At 38.0% G+C, this 18,165-nt stretch overlaps 1 protein-coding gene across 1 annotated transcript in view; it reads left to right on the plus strand.

Annotated features, from left to right (window-relative positions):
• The window catches only part of LOC139710348 (RNA polymerase I-specific transcription initiation factor RRN3-like), a 43,814-nt gene that overhangs the window by 4,569 nt on the left and 21,080 nt on the right, over positions 1-18,165 (plus strand). The window contains exons 7-11 of the mRNA XM_071622272.1: positions 1,797-1,880; positions 3,503-3,644; positions 4,233-4,363; positions 6,618-6,748; positions 7,557-7,686. Of these exons, the coding sequence (XP_071478373.1) occupies positions 1,797-1,880; positions 3,503-3,644; positions 4,233-4,363; positions 6,618-6,748; positions 7,557-7,686 (618 nt within the window). The remainder of the gene's footprint in view (positions 1-1,796; positions 1,881-3,502; positions 3,645-4,232; positions 4,364-6,617; positions 6,749-7,556; positions 7,687-18,165) is intronic.

The raw sequence follows: 18,165 nt of genomic DNA on the forward strand, positions 1-18,165 counted from the left end.
TTTTTTATGCCTCCGCCAACGAAGTGGCCGGAGGCATTATGTTTTCGGGTCGTCCGTCCATCCGTCCGTCCGTCCATACGTCCGTCCGTACGTCCGTACGTACGTCTGTACGTATGTCCGTCCCGTTTTGTTTTTGTCGATATCTCAAGAACCGTGTGGTGGTTTTACATCAAACTTGGTATGAGGGTATATCCTGGGGGGATAATACTTTGCTTGGATTTAAGGGTCACGGGGTCAAAGGTCAAAGGTCACAGGTTATTTTGCGAAAAAAAAGGTTGAAAATTCATGTTTTTCTCCATATCTCGCAAATGGTTCAAGGTATCTTCATGGAACTTAGTATATATGCTTGTTCCAATGGGCAGTGATTATCTAGGGAAGTTGGGGGTCATGGTTCAAAGGTCAGGGGGTCAAAGGTCAAGTTCAACTCCTCAAAATATCACTACTTTCCTTATATTTATGCAATGCCTGAAGGTTTTTTTTTTTTTTAACTTGATGTATTCATGTATTACCCAATATATATTCTGTGGGAGGTTTCTTGCCAAAAAGGTCAAAGGTCAAAAGGTCAAAGGTCAAGTGAAAGTGCTGAATTGCACTTTTTCCTCCATATCTCAAAAGTAACTCAAGGTATCGTCATGAAACTTACATATTTATGCATGTTCAACCTAACAGTGATTCTCTTTTGAACTGTGAGGTCAAAGGTCAAAGGCCAGGTTTAGATAATTAATGCTATTTTCCCATTTGATACTGAAATTATACTTTTTCTCAATACCTTGAAAATTACTCAATGCATAAACTTATAAAAGGGTCAAAAGTCAAGTAAAAATCATCAGTTCCCCAAATACCTGCACTCTGATATTTTAATCATTCATCCAATTGAACCTAGTTCTAGGAAAGTGAACATTCAGCACATTTGTGGCAAACCTGTCATTTTAATATTTTGCCAATTGTGTGAAACTGTCATCACACATTGTCAAGACATTGTACTATAGACCTATTAGGAGAACCATGCATTATGGCGGAGGCATATCAGTCGCCGTAGCGATATATCTAGTTTCCCTTTTGGTCTAATTCGACATTTGTGATGATGATATTAACATATTTATGTTACTGGATTGTTTTTTTTTTTCTTTTTGTATTTTGAGTGAGTGAGTGTGTGTGTGTGTTTTGGGGAAAGATTCATGTGTTGACGTTGATGAGAACAGGCATAGCAGATGTAGCATGTTGTTCAATAATTTTGTAAGGAGTGAGTGAAATTGATACATTCTTTCCTTTCTTTATGGGATGGGGTGGTAAATTGGAATTGCTGATGCCTTCTTTTTTTCTTTTTCTCTTTTTTTTTTTGGGGGGGGGGCTATTTTGAGTACGGGATGGCATTCATCTTTTATGGCATTCATGTTTTACATATTTGGGCCCTTATTTTGCTAATAGCTCAGATGATCAGATAAGAAAATGCAGTGATAACATGTTAAATATACTGAAGAATGTTCTGTAGAGGGTAGGATAGAGCCATATCAAAAATATCACAGGTCAAAGTAAAAAGGTATTATCTTTTACATTTTCGGAGAGAAGGGATCCATTTGGAAGTATTAAGTGTAAACGTAATTAACTTCTGCTTCTGTGTTTTATGACACTTTGCTGTTGTCACCATCTATGTTATTATGTTATTGATTGATGTTATTATCTCTGTTGCATGTTTTGGTTACTAAAACTTGCATTCCGGTGTCCAAGTTTGAAGATGTGTGTTTTTTCTCATATTTCAAAATGATTCACTTCCATTTCAAAACAAAACAAAACAGGTGAGCTTACCAAAGGATGACATCTGGGAACCAAAGGACCAGAACCAAGATGGTGACGCCTCGGAGGCCACCCAGTTTGCCATGGTAACCAGCAGTAAAATTAAATTTTTCATTTATTTACCAGAGTCGATGTCACAGGTATCTAGAACCCCTTCTTTAACTCATCTATCCCTAAGAATGATGATGACTTTAAAAGCATTGTTTTAACAATGCTATGTTCTAAAGAATGTAAGCAGCTTGGTTCTTCATCCATGCTACCTTTGTCTCTGGTATTATGTTAAAATGAAACTATAAAGGAAATAAAAAGTGGGTTTGAAAATGATCATTAATGCATTAAGGAGGTGAAAGCTTGTGAGTGACATTAACTTGCCATACTCAACAGTTCCCATGGACAATAGTGTTAGGGCAAACCAACTGGAAATGGTTGATGTTCATGTGATATTTATTTTTATATTTTGGATCAAAAATTTGTCTTCCATTGATTGGTTAAAAGAGCTTCACGTGATTATAGGTATTTTGAACTATTTTAGAGTGTTGGTGTGTTTGACACTCCATGAAGTACTATTTGCAAAATGACATCACTTTTATGACGACATTTTGCAAATAGTATACTATTTGCGAAATGATGTCACAATCACCCTTCTTTACAATCAAGTGTACCTGTCCGCGTCCGGTCCCGAATTCTAGTGTTCAGGTTTGCAGCGGCCATACGAGCGCTTGGATACATGCGACGGGCAACTCTGGCGGTGCCACGGCTACTACGTTTTTCAATTTCCGATCTCTCGCACTGTTGCGTATTGCAGGCGCTGCGCTGCCGCCGCAGTGCGGCTAAGGCTAGGGCCTATATAAAATGATTTTCACTTTTTATTCAAATTTTTGATCCAAAATATAAAACAAATATACTTTGCCTAGTTTTGAGTTTCTTGTTAAAACTATTGGCCTAGGTGACTCCAAACTAGTACTATTCACTTCGGGGCTGCGCCCCTCAGTGAATAGTACTAGTTTGGAGTCACCTCTGCCCATAGTTTTAACAAGAAACTCTCAAGGCCAAGTATATTTGTATACTATATATCTTGCTAGTGAGAGCTTGATTTTATGAAACGTTGTATGCTTGATTGTGTCTTCATTCATTTGATCATTATTACACAGCTCTGTCAGCAACGTGACAATTTTTTGTTTTTCAAATTCAGCCCCAGCAATCTTAAACAGTTTCCTTAATCCAGCAAGTCCTAGAGATTACATTTTTGTCATTTGATAATTATCTTTTTATTTTAACTTGTTGTTCATTATTGATGTTCAAGAAAAAAAAAGGTTTAAAAAGCAGAAAGAAAAAAAAAAGGTTTAAAAAGCAGAAAGAAAAAAAAAAAGATTCTCTATCATTTGACCCTTTAATGTGCACATAAACCTGTTTGTTTTGGTTGCAGGAATTTTTTCAATGGCCGTTTTATTTCTCAATTGATAACTCATCTTTAAATTGGCAACACATTCTTTTAAGATTTAAATCATTGTAATTCTCTCTTTGAAATTGGTCATTTCTTGTAAATTACTTTCTGACTTTGTGCAGACTTTAACAGATTCAACCAGTCCCATCTAGACTTTCTTTAATAAAAGTTGTGCAGTAAAACTCTGAGTTGCCAGTGAAAAGATTATAATTGACCCATTCTTGATGAGTTTAAAAAAGAACCATTTCATTCCCCTTCCTGAAGGATGAAGACCACGAAAAGAAAGACAATGTCGGTGTTGGCGAGGAGGATGATGAGAATATGAGACTGTCCGAAACAGGAGGGAAACTGGACTCGCTGATGACCGTTGTGATGGAATACCTCAAGGACACTAGCTTCCGTAATGGTGAGTGGCCAAAAAAGTTTAGTTCTTTGCATGCTCCGAGAAGTTCTGCTGCGGAGCACTACTGTATGATGGGTCAGAGTGAGTCAACATGTCATCACCTGAGAATCAGAAGGGCTTTTATGGCAATTTTGGGGGGTGCTGTATAAGCCGTTATTTTTTGCTGGGGTTTAATTTTCGTGAATTTCGCAAATCACAGTTGGATTGTGAATTTAAAAACACACAAAAATGTTGCCATGCGCTGGGGTGATAGTGCATTTACGATAGCGGATAGAGGATTTAATAAGGGATGTCTTGTCAGTTAGTTGATTCATCTGAGAGAGAAAGGTGTCAGGAAATAAGGTTTATGCTGATTCTTGAGGTTTACAGGATTGAATTTGCAAAATCCTGGTAGATGTCTCGTATATAAATCTTTCTCAAGTTACAATCAGTCCCGAAGTATTCACTGCTGTATTTACTAGATTTCACATTGATATTTGAGTTCAATTTTAACGAGGTTGTACAAGTTCCCATTCACAGTCCAGCTACGAGCAGAAAAGGAATAATAATGACAATAATATCATGTGTGCCGGTGTTTGGCGCCCCCTGCAGGTGAGTTCCTGTTTGAAGAGGCCAAAGTGTTGCACCGCCATCTCCTGCAGGTGTTTGAGAGGGTCATCCTCCCCACCCACGCCTCCAACCACACACAGTTCCTCCTCTTCTACTTCTGCAGCTTTAGACAGGTAATAACAACAATGATTATAATTGAAATAGAAGTAATGATAATGATAATAATAATAATGATGATGCACAGACTAACTGAAGAACAGCTGTAGCTAATGTTAGTACTGTGATTAAATAAAATGAATGACAGTGAATGAAGGTGGTGCTGATAGTAATAATAAAAGTAGTTGTAGTAGTAATAATAATGATAATAATAAGAAGAATAAGAATGATAATAATAACTTACCTGCTAACTGTTCAGATATTTCACGGGAAAAAATGCATTAATTTCAGTGTGTTCTGATATTTAGAACTATCTATTAATAGTAAAGTATATGAAATTTATAAAAGTTCAGATTTTTAAATAATTTTTCTTTGTTCAGATTTATTCAGTCTCAGGGTTGGCAGGTATGAAATAATGATGATAACATTATTATTATTATTATTATTATTATTATTATTATTATTATTATTATTATTATTATTATTATTATTATTATTATTATTATTATCAGCAGCAGCATTATTATTGTTATTATTATCATCATCACCACTATCATCACCACCACCACCACCACCACCATCATCATCATCATCATTGTAATCAAAATAAGATAAAGAATTTTTTTTTTTTTTAATCTTGAAAATACTGGATGGCCCCACCTAACCCTTTATGTGCCTTGAGTGCAGACTGGCACAGAAAACCATATATCATTGTACAAACTGTCCAAAGCCCTGGTACGGAAAAGAATTAAACTTGAGTCCAAAGTTTGAGCCACTGTGAACAATTTCAAGAGGAGCTTTGAAAGTAAAACCTCACCAGCCTGTGTGTACTCTCTTGTACTTTTGTTGTCATGAAAACCAATTGCCTCTCAGATCAATGGCAGATACCTTCCAAATTCCATCTTGCATGAAATTTGTGTGCATGCTGTGTGTACAGACAGTACATGATAAGGCGATAGTGCAACGTCACGCGATGTGACCTGCATATATATATATATATATAAATATATATATATCTATATCTATATATATATATATATATATATATATATATATATATATATATATATATAAATATATATATATATATATATATATATATATATATATATGAAATGAATTCAACCTATTTTTTTTCTTTTTCAAATCTAAATCTCTCTTCAGTGTATCAACATTTCTATGACCTCAAATCTTGGGGGTAAAGTGTGAGAGCCAGAAATGTCAAATTGCTATTATATCCCTCATGTAAAGCTTCTTGCCATAGGATTGTACAGAGCACGAACATGGTGTAGTTTTACCAGCTAGCTACGAGCAGCTGGATGCGGTGCAATTGGTTACTAGCCAGCGTGATATAGTACTTTTGGGAATCCACGATTTGCACCCATCGTGATCGTGTGATCGATATCTACATTTCTCACTTAAGAATGTACGCAGTGCGCGTAGTAGCGATACTTTTGAGCGACAGTCCTGCGGTGGCTTGTAGCTAGCTAGCTAGCGCTAAGAGAGCGCGCGGTGTGATGTGCGACAGCATTACAGAAATCTGTGTGGTGCGATGGCGTGGCCGGTACCGCGGTCGGTGTGTAACGTGTGGACGTGTGATACGTGATCAATGCATTCAGCTCAATTGACAAAGTGACTGCTTCCAGTAACGGAAGAATGATCGCAGGAGGACACCATATCAGGTACGAATTAGGAATAAACTAAAACCGATTTTGAAGATGATCTGGGTAACGAAGCCGCTTTAGGCCTACTTCTAACGTAGTCCTGGACCTCGATCTTTCGGAGTTTTGCACGCTGTAGTGTAGCTCGTGTGTAGGAATCAACAACAGCGCAGCGGTGTCGTTCGCTACGCGCTGCACGCACTGCTGCTGCACTGCTACAGCCTAACGTTAGATTTATCGTTCACGAAACATGCACACTTTTCCAAAAGGGAACCGTCATTACTCTAGTAAAATGCTCGAGAGGGATATAAAACAAATATCGACTGCTTTCTTTCGGGCCATGGTAAAACTATTTGACCTCGGTGATGTCTCAACAGTGCCATGTCCCTCGACTTCGTCTCGGGACATAGCACTGTTGAGACATCACCTCGGTGCAAATAGTTTTACCATCTCCCTCTGCAGCAGTCGATATTTGTATACTAACCTTCCAATGGGGCAAGGTGTTCCAGTTCCATGACATTTTGTGTCTCTCAGTGATAGTAAAGACAAAACCACTCATATGAACCCTGTGTAATTGGACTTCTTGCTTCTTACAATCATGAATGTCTAGGGCATCGTAGACAGCTTTCTGGATGCACTTTGGAGAAAGTTTGTGAACCCCAACACTCCAGCAGTGGTGAGACAGACGGCCGCTTCGTATATCGCCTCATTTGTATCCCGGGCTGAATATCTTCCACACAGGTACGTCAGCTTCCACTATTACCGCTCGTATAGACCTATTCAGTTTTAAAACACTTTAAAGGCAAAATTTACCATTTGCAGATGAAACAGAAACCCAGCAGTAGTGCTTCAAAATAGTTCTAAAATGTGAGTTAGGGATAGAAACAACCAATTTAAAAATTGTATCCAATATAATCGATGTTAAATATTATAAATATACAAAATGTGAACAATAGTTACAATAAAAATATTTCCAGACTAAACCGTCAACAGTTATGGTTTTTTAACATAATGAGAAAAATAAAGATACCTCCTTATATTTTAGGCTTTATTGCTAAAGATCCATATGGTAGGATGCTTTGTGATACAACTGACCTACACATATGCATCAAAAGTGATATCTTGAGCATTTTTTAAATCACTGCTCCTGAAGGTAAAGAGGACCTTTAACTGCTAATGGGGCTCCATCACACTAGAGCGAATGCTCAATGAATGCCCAATGAATTCGAAAATTTGAAGATATGTTTTCATCCTTTGCTTGTGCTAGAATAGTTTATAACATGGTCAACATTCTCCATTAGCTATTTGTAGGAATTTGCAGAGATATACTGGAGATTTTGGACATGTTTGAAATAAAAAATCTGCTCCAGCATATAGCTCTAGGAATCCCTATGGGAAAAGACAGATATGTAAGCGATTAACCATGTGCCTTTAAACTGTGTGTTTAAATATCATTGGACCAGTTTTCATTTTGAAGTGAGAATACCAGTGTGTAGATTTCATTGTAGTGTAATGATTCTTTTCTCACTCATCCTCTCCCGTTGTAAAGTTCGGTGACCGCTTGTCTCGACCTCATCGTTGGCTGGATCCACTGCTACATTGACAACCAGGAGGGGTCAACGCGCTTTACCCATGAGATGAACATTCGCATTCACGGGCCTTTCTACTCTCTCTGCCAGGTAAACATCCAAATGTGTGTAAGTCGGTGACACGACATTTGCTCCTGCAATAATTGCTCCAGTCTTATTTACTCCAAGGGCGTAAGGTTAGGGTTGTGATAGGGTTTTAGGTTTAGTTTGATGTGAGGATTAGGATTAGGGTGAGGGTTATGTTTGACGGTAGAATTTTGTTTGGCTTAGCGTGCAGATATTTCATAGGAGCAATTGTCGCAGGAGCAAATGTCATGGAACCGTTTTAGTCGATGTATCAATGAACAGTTACCCCTGTTTTCTTCTGTGTCTTCTACTTTAAGGTTTTTATGTCTCCGCCCCTGACTTTGCTGGGAGGCAGCATGTTTTTGGGTTGTCCATCTCTTCGTCGATCAGGTGGTCAAGCTCACATATCATTATGAATTCAGAACGAAATAAAATAACATTCTGATTCCACCCCGCTTTTTTCTACCATTATTACCATAAAATTAATCGATCAAAAGCGATGAATAGTAAAAATAGTCAGGTTCTTATGAGTTACAAGACAAAGCACTGTTTCCATAGGAAATGTACACCAAATCACAAAATTGCGCTGATTTTGGGGTGGCATGCCAGTATGAAAATAGGTCTGCCTTCATGACAGTACATGCAGATATCGCAAATTTGGTCTCAAAAGTTGGCACGAGACTTGGAAAAAAAGGTCAAGAAGCCTCGCGATAAGGTCTTTTCGCGTTGCAGATTTATTGCGCGGAACGTCAAAGGGCGGATCCCCCAGCCCTTTTAGGGTTAAGGCAACATGTTAATATGACCACATGATGATCAGACAGTTTCTGGTCTTTTGCTCTGTTTGTGAAATTTTGTGTTTTGGTTTCCATTTGTATTGTTTAAAGTAAATAATTTTGATTGAGAGGAAAATAATGAGTATGGCCCCAAACTGCAGATTATACATCATCGAAAGAAAATATGACATTTTATTTGACTGAAAGGGAACTGGCTTAACCCTATTCTAACTGGGCTATTTTAGACCAAGTTTTTAACCCCCCCCCCCCCCCCCCCCCCCCCCCCACTTCTGATCTCAGCCACCGATTGCGTGATCGCCGCAAAATTTTGCCTGAAGATAGAGCTGGATGTCAACTACAAGATTACATGGTCATACAATAGAAAAATATTGACTTTCTATTTTTAGTAAATTATGCAAATTTATGCATAAAAATCATAATTTCACCTGTAACTCCATTAAAAAAGACTGAAGGACTGCTAGTAATTTTTTGTGTCAGAATTCCTCAAGACACCTCAAGCAATTTGCTTGTAAAAAGATTAGTACAATCAAAATCAATTTCTTATGTTTTTTATTGTTTTGTTAATTTCTTATGTATTTTATCGTTTTTTCGACCTTTTATTTTCTATTGTTTCTTTGCCAAAAATTTTTGCATGCACTTTTTCAAGCTTATCTACATTAGAATTGATTAATTTTAATGAATAAAAGTTGAAATAATCTAATTTATATCAATTTAACCAAAAAAAAACCCCCACAATTTGCATTGGATTTGCACATGATATCATGAATTTGAGCTGTTTTGGGGTTGACATGCATTGTGTAATATACAAAACATTACGTAACTTCAGAACGGTGTACCCGGACATCGCAAATTTGGTCTCAAAATATGCGGGAGACTTTAATGAAAAAAAAATCATGAAACGACCCGCCAAAATCTTTGAGTTGTCGAGGCCCCCCCAGTTAAAATAGGTTTAAAATCAATTTTTTTTTAACACTTCAATCATAGTTTATTTCCAATCAACGAAAATCAAAACGTAATACAAAGTATACATGTCATGAAATGATATTGTCCAAACGTTTCCAAAATATTCATGTAGTATACGAAATAAATTATATACAACAACATATGTACAATAATTACAAGGAACAATGCGTGTATACTTCATGAGCGTTCGGAAAATAACTTCAATTATGGAAAATAGCGATCCACTATTAAAAAAGCAAAGCTTGTGGGACGTGGATCGCTGGATAAATCATGAGTAAACAATATATTATTCAAGGTTATTTTACAGCTATTGTACTGAATCAGTCTGCCTTGTCTTTGAGATAAAGGGAATCCATGTACCTTGTATGTCAGTTTTGTTGTAAGCTTCTGTCCTCTTTCTCATAATGTATGTGGAGTAGACATGCATACATGTGCATGAAAGCATGCATGCACACATGCACACGTATACACACCTATACACACATGCATGTATATGTACCGTCTGCATACATGCATACATATACACGTACACACATACATACACACATACTTTGTGTAACGCAGCTGTTTTTAATATTTCCACGCGATCAAACCTGAGATGTAACCTGAAACCTTTAGCCTGTTTTTGATCATCCTTACCTCACCTCGTTTTCTGTTTAAAGGGACACAGTCCTCACGAAATTTAAAAAAATATGTTGTTGTTGGTACCTCCAATGAACTACTTTCACCAAAAACAAACTTTAAAATCACCAAATAAGCTCGTACATTTTGGTTGAAAAAGTGTGACTCTGCATGGTGAATATGCTAATGAGCAAGTCTTGGCGGAGAGTCATACGTCGTCGATGCACAACTCTTCCCAGCCGTGTTCTGCTCGTTATCCGTACACTCCCTAGTTTACCCGGATGCATGAAGACGTCGGTGGCTACTCCGACTCGTATTTGACATTGTTTCTACGTTGTGTGTGTGTGTGTGTGTGTTTGTGTGTGTGTATATATTGTGTATTATATTCGCACGTGTGGACGGTACAACAGTACTAGATGATAGATCTACGGTAGATACGCGTACGCACCCCGTACGCGGTTTGCCCTTCGCACTTTTCCAGTCTCAAGCGCAGCTGCAGCCCTACCTGTCGCCGCTCATGCATGTTCTATAGTAGTACGTACAGAGTGTACATATTTGTAGGTAGAAACGATTCTACACAGGCCTGCTAGTACACTACAGGGGCGACCGCATTCAGCGTCGTCTGGTCAGGCTATCTTACATCAGTAGTTTTGCTCGAATCGTGCAGAAAATTTCCCAGGAAAATCCTTTTTTCCGTCCCAGACCAACAAAAGTATCGTGAAAGGTGAGCTGTATGGCTGGGAAATATCGGTACAACGATGCCAAACATAAGAAACTTAGGGCCTACCTACAAAATCTCGAAATCGTGTTGTGACCTACCTGTGCGTGGACAATTTGTGAAGCGATGTTTTTACGTGGACCGGCAGGCTGTGGCCCTCGGTTATAAACCGAGAAAACTCCTGAAACCAGATGCAATCCTGACCATTTGCTCACATGAGTTATAAAACAGAAACACCTCGAGCATCGACTTCGAAGAGAACCGAGGGAAAAAAGCGAAGAGAGGTAAGGAAAGTGGCTAGCTATGTTTAATTTACCATGGGCCTGCAGCCGGGGTTGGACTGCAGTACAGTGCCACTGAGCTAGCTGCTGCCAGTGCCGACTGGACATGCACGGCAAAGTGGAGCGAAATCATATCCCTACGACCCCCTGTGTTTACCCTTCCCGGCTCACGTCATATTTTTTTTTTCGAGGAAAGGCGATTATCTGACTACTTACAGAAATATTGAGATGCAAACAATATTTTCTTTGAAGTATTCGACTCTCTCATGCACAGGTTATCTTCGGTTTGAATGCCAAAATCGACTGGACGGAGTCGAGTGTACTGTGCATGTATACACATTGGTATGGTAAGGATTTGCGCGCGAGAGTGGTTTCTACGCTAAGAAGTATGCAACACGGACGGAAGCTAGAAAACGACCGTGCCTATTTGATGTCAAGTTCATGGTATATTTGGTTTAAAAATACATATAAATTTATGTTTACAATATTAATTTTTCGTAAATTATATGTATCTAAGCTTGAAATATTTTGTTTGAAATTATAAAACCACAAACTTTCACATTATATGATAAAATTGCAACTAATCATTTGAACACTTAAATTGGTTTTTAGAGGCACGGCTGTCAACTTTGTGAGTAGGGCATGCACTACGTAGCATCTTTTTGCCGGCTCTTTCACGATCGCTTGCAGGAATTATTTTTCAAAAATCGCGTACGGAGACAATTTTTGATGTCCAAGCGTATAAATTGGTGAAAGTTTATATTTTTTACTCTTCTTAATTATCAGTACAGTGAAAATCTCAGGACTGCTTCCCTTTAACCCTGTGTGTGCTCTAAGTGCAAGTTGGCTCAGAAATCCCTGTAGTATTGTACATACTGTGCAAAGTCTGCAGCACAGAAAGGATTAATGAGCACAGAGATACACCCCCCCCCCCCCCCCCCCCCCCCCCCCGCCAGTCATGCAGAGTTCATGTAAACATCGGGAACGCCCTGCCTTAACCTACATTTATTGCTCACAAGAGACCCAAAAGCAGTTCATTGCTATGAAGATTGGTATTTAATGATATTGTCCATTGATATTTTCTTTTCTTAAGGTTTATCTTGTTTTACAACCATTTTCCCCCATGGGGCAGTAAACATGAACAAATATGACCACTCTCCCCACAAGACACCTCGGGATATAATATTATGTTTCAAAAGTTGTTTCATAAACTTGATGGTTGACTCTCTTTACTCAATTGTTATCAAATGCTCTTCTCGCACACTACTGAAAATTTTCTACCAGCATGTAAACTTGTCGCCAGTTAATACGTACCTCATTTGATAGCCTCCAGCCTTCAAATTTGGGTTACAAAAACAAATAACTTGTTATTTCATGCATTTTGTGATACCAGTCTTCTCGGTTTGTTTGGACAATGCATGTGAGAGATCCAGGTTCTCATAACGTTTATTGAGTCACCTGACACAGAGTTTTGCCCTTACAGATTGAGTTAATACCCCTCAGGGAATATAAGATTGCATCGCATGTATGCTTGTACTGTGAGGATCTATGGCAAGCTCTTCTGGGGCCCCTGCTTTTGTTTCAAATCTTTGTTTAGCCTTTGTCCAAGCCACTCTGGCTCTGTAGTAATTGCAAAAGAAACAAGCAGATGGTAATCACATGATCGGCAAGCCCCCAAACAATCAATGTAAAAATGTTAATCAGTATAATCAATGGTAAGTATCATTAGATATACAAAATGTGAACAATAGTTATTAGATTGTTTTTAGATTAAACCGCCTACAGTTAGAGTTTATTGAGTATGAAAATAAGTGATATCTCTTGATATTTTAGGCTTTATTGCAAAAATTTTATATGGTAGCATGTTTTGTGATGCAACTGACCTACAGATTATATGCATCAAATGTGATTACTCAAAACATTTTTTAAATCACTGCTCGTAATGGTAAACAGTCCCTAGGGGAATTTCAGTCCAGCTTTTAAAGTTAGTGTGATAAGAAAAAGTAAAATCTGACAAAATACAACCATGAAAATTTGATCAAAATCCTCTGAAAAATAAGGAAGTTATGACATTTTGAAGTTTCACTATTTTTTCCATGAAACAGTTCTTGAACAGTCAATTATACAAATAATGAAGTGTTGATGTCATCCCCTCACAACTTGCCATACTGTTTACGCTATTATTTTCGCGTACAGATATCTCCGTGAATGAGGAGGTCATAACATTTTTGCAAGATGTTTTCACGAATTGATGCTGATGCTAACATAAATGTACTATTACCCTTGCACATGGAGACATTTGCTGTTGTTTTTGATGTATTGTCACATATTCGTATATATTCTTCTAATCCCCACACATGAAACTAGTGCGAAAAAAAAAATTGATTTGATTTTTAGTATAGTTGCGCTATTCCACAGAATTAAAAACATGAGAAATTTGCCGTACCAGACCGAGCGTGAAAAATTACTCACGTGAAAATGTCCACTGTAACAGTATTGGAATGTCGCCACTCGGCCAAGGTTAGAGAACACAGCCGTGGGGTGGTAGATCTTCAAGTATGTGAATTGTTACAATATTCTGGAGATGCCAGGGTTGTATTGCAAAATGAAGCAAACGTGTATGTCAAACAGTATAATTCCCAATTGTTTTGTCTTTTCAGGGAAGGTATTTGTGCTTGAAAAGAATGTATTGTGAGATTATCAATAGATTCCAGGCTTCATCCATGAATTGAAAACTGCAGTAGTATCAGCAGATTAAAATTAGATATTAGGGTTGACCAAACAATCGTGTAATTTCACATTTCAGCATTGCTTATTGCAGTGGCCTTTTTTTTTCATTGAAACTGTACATTTAATATCAATAGCAGAATTGTTATGACTTCTCACTTTTGAACTGTCCCCATACTTGGCTGTTTTGCACATTCCAGGAACATAGAATCATAGCAAGTGAGGTGTCATTTAAAAGATGATTAATCTGACTTTCATATGATGTCATATTTAATGAAGATAATGCAGGTGTAAGAGAGACATGATACAGTCAAACCTGTCTGTAGCGGCCATCCAAGGGAAACGAAAAAAGTGACCGTTATAGACAGGTGGCCACTATAGACAGGTTATCCAACAACATGTGTGAATTGCCTATTGACCGATTCTGTGACGCGCTATGTGTATTTTTGGCATGGGCAGCGCCATTACGCGGTGTCTCAGGCGACCCCCCCCCCCCCCTCTCCCCCACCCCCTTCCTTGCACGGAATGAAAAACTGATGCATGGTTGTTTTAGCCAATGGGCGTGTCGTACTGAGTGCGCGAATGCTTGCTTAGTACGTGAACCTTTGTTACAAGTGCATGATAAACATGTTGCCTGGGGGGTGGGGGAGAAGAGGGGGGGTCGGCTGGGACACCGCAAAATGAACTCATGGCTGCGCCCAGTGCCACAAATTGTCTGCTGCCCTCAACGAACCTGAATCGGTCAATACATGTACACGTACATGTATCATCGTTGTATACATCTATAAGTACTAAGTGTACATGTCCATGCGTAGGTATGCACACGTGTGTTTCATGCATTGAACAATACATGTGTTTATGAAATTGTTGCACTGTAACATGTTGTACAGTCGTGAAGAAAGCTTAACACTAGGGCATTACTATGACTGAATAAGTGATGAATGCAGCGGTGGCGATCACTTAACGTTGCCCATGAATAATGACTGGCACGGCCACAAATCAGAAAAACACGCTGAATTACCAGCTATGTGGCCGCTATAGACAGGTTAAAATCTACCGCAGGAAACAAAATTTGTGGCCGCTGGCCGCGTTAGACAGGTGGCCGCTATACACAGGGTCTTTAACAGGGCTTTTATCTCAGAGGGGATTTTTCAGTGGCTGCTATAGACAGGTGCCGGCTATAGACAGGTGGCCGCTAAGGCAGGTTTGACTGTATATCAAACTTGAATTGCAGAACTTATTTTGAGGGGTATTTATCTTATCATGGAACATTTCAGAAGATGAATGTGTTGTCAGTGAGGGATGATTATGTGAAGTTGTGCGAGAGATAGAGCAGAGACTGGTAGTTTGAACTTTAAAGACAATGGTATGTATGCATTCTGAACTGATGGCTTACTTATGAACGTGACAGCTATTCACCTTGATGCGAGCATAATTTCCGGTCCATTAACCAGCTGCAGCTTGGATATCCTTTGCCTCACTTTCTTTTCTTTCTTTTTTTTTCAGTTGCATTATGAACTCTCAATGACTGTAACCATTCCCCTGTCCACTGTAGATGCTCTGTTTTGCCCTTGTAAAAGATGTGAAATGTGCTGGTATTTGGTTTGGTGTCGCTGCTCACCCACGACCCAAACTTTGTGTACGGCACAGATATCAATAACTGCCATGGTATATCCACGTATGCCCACGCTGCTTTGGGTATACTCTGTATGCCGTGTCAGACATAAATACCGGGTATATCTCCTCACCGCAAGTTCTTCCATAGTAGGTCGAGTCGCGGAAATTTTGTGATGACATTTTGAGCAGAACTCTTATTGGTGCGCCATCTGCATCCAAGAGAATGTAACTGCATGCAATCACAGATGTAGAAGTATTCCAAAGTTCTGTTAATTGTTTCTTACATATATATATATATATATACTAAAGTATATGCACTTAGAATCATCACAATCTTGATATCATGTAATATGATTTTCTGTTTGTACTTTATGGCCGCCTGTATTTTATTAGATTAATGAGAATTAAAATTAGTAATAGTAATAATGATAATGATAATAATAATGATAATGATGATGATGATGATGATAATAATAATAATAATAATAATGATAATAATAAAGATAATAATAATGATAATGATAATAATAACAACAACAACAACAATACCAACAGGCAGACTGAAGTTAGTAGTGTATGTGTATGTGTATGTGTATGTGTATGTGTATGTGTATGTGTGTGTATGTGTATACATACATACATGCATGCATACATGTATACATTTGCTCATTTTGGTATGTCCTTGGCCACTTTATGAAAGGAGAAATTCACACCAGGTGAGTTAGTAACAAACTACTGTAAAGAATAAAATGAAAAAGGAGTAATCAGGAAACTACAAATGAGGACTTCAGTTTGATGTTGCGGCAGTTGTCAGTGATATCCCTGTGAAAGCAGCCACACCAAGAACTCTTAAAACTGTCCAGGTAATCCTTCCCTTCCTGCTGGTAGTTGAATTATAGTTTTCGTCATAAAAGATGAAAAATTATCCAGGAGAGAAGGTTGATACATGGCAGAGACCATTGTTGTCCTATGTCTCTGTATCATATCACTTCTGGGGTGATCTCATTGCTGCCCCCTTTTTTTATGCCTCCGCCACGAAGTGGTGCCGGAGGCATTATGTTTTTCGGGTTGTCCGTCTGTACGTCTGTCCGCTTTACACGATAACTTGAGTAATATCCACTGAAATTTTACCAAACTTGGTCCAAGTATAAAGTGTGATGGGGCAATTACTTGATCAGATTTTGGGTGAAATTGGCTAAAGGTCAAAGGTCAAGTGTCAAGGTCAAATCATGAAATTGTATCTGTTTACGCGATAACTCATGACTGGATGAAACAAATTTCACCAAACTTTGTCCAAGGATGCTGTATGATGGGACAATTACTTGATTCGTTTTTGAGTGAAATTGGACAGAGGTCAAAGGTCAAAGATCAAGGTCAAATCCTAAAATTTATCTGTTAATGTGATAACTCAAAACTGGATGAAGCAGCTTTCCCCAAACTTGGTCCAAGGATGATGTATGATGGGGCAATTAGTTGAGTAAATTTTAATGACATTAGCAAGAGGTCAAAGGTCAAAATGTCAAGGTCAAATGCCAAAAATGTTGCTATTTCCCCATATCCATGCAATGTCCAAAAGTATTTTCTTGAAACTTAGTGTAGACATGTACTACTGCATAAAGATTCTCCAGAGAGAGTTTCATGTCCAAAGGTCAAAGGTCAAAGGTAGGTGAAAATGTTACAATTTCACTTTCTTGCAAATGGTTCAATATATCTTCATGGAAGTTGGTACATATGCATGTACTGACTAGCAGGGATTATCTAGGGAATGTAGTGGTCATGGGTCAATAGTCAGGGGGTCAAAGGTCAAGGTCAACTCCTCAAAAAAATTACTATTTCCCTCATATACTAGTATATATGCAATGCTTGCATTATTATTTTTTAAACTTGATATATATGTGTATTACCTAATGGAGATTCTCTAGGAAATTTCCAGCCAGAAAGTCAAAGGTTAAAGGTCAAAGGCCAGGTTTAAATGCAAAAAAAAAAAAAAAAAAAAAAAAAATCTATTGTATACTGTAATTACACTCTTTCTTCATACCTTGAAAATTACTCAATGCAGAAACTTTTAAAAGGGTCAGTCAGAAGTCAAGTAAAAGTCCTCAATTCCCCAAATACATGTACCTGCACTCTTAAACATTCAAGATATTTCTGACAAACCTGTCATTTGAATATTTTGCCAGTCATCACACATTGTGAAGACATTGTACCATACACCTATTGGGAGAATCATGCATTATGGCGGAGGCATCAGTCGCCATAGCGACATTTCTAGTTTGTTAAGTGTCATGTCAGGACTGTATCATTTCTCTCTGTTCTTTATCAATTTCAAAGACATTATGGCAGTAATAGTAACTGTTGTGGTAGAAGTAGTGTTAGTCGTAGTAGTAGTAGCAGCAGCAGCAGTAGTAGTAGTAATAGTAGTAGTAGTAGTAGTAGTAGTAGTGGTGGTGGTAGTATTAGTAGTAGTGGTAGTAGTAGTAGTAGTGGTAATAGTGGTGTAGTAGTAGTAGTAGTGGTAGTAGTAGTAGTAGTTAGTAGTTGTAGTAATTTAGTAGTAGTAGTAGTATTAGTAGTAGTAGTTGTAGTAGTAGTAGTAGTAGTAATTCAAATCATACTCTTGTCATTTTTTCAACAATTGTGAGTGTGCATCACAAAACCCACAAAATGCTACACACATTGATTTTGTGTCAGTACTCAAAGTATATGAGATGGATCAAGCTAGTAAATCTTAAGTTTTTCATATTTTTGGAAGAACAAACTTCATCTTCATGGTGGTAAAGTT

The sequence above is a fragment of the Diadema antillarum genome, unplaced genomic scaffold, assembly GCF_040938485.1.
Source record: "Diadema antillarum isolate AM-2024a unplaced genomic scaffold, OU_Dant_1.0 seq00001523_RagTag, whole genome shotgun sequence".
Taxonomy (NCBI): domain Eukaryota; kingdom Metazoa; phylum Echinodermata; class Echinoidea; order Diadematoida; family Diadematidae; genus Diadema; species Diadema antillarum.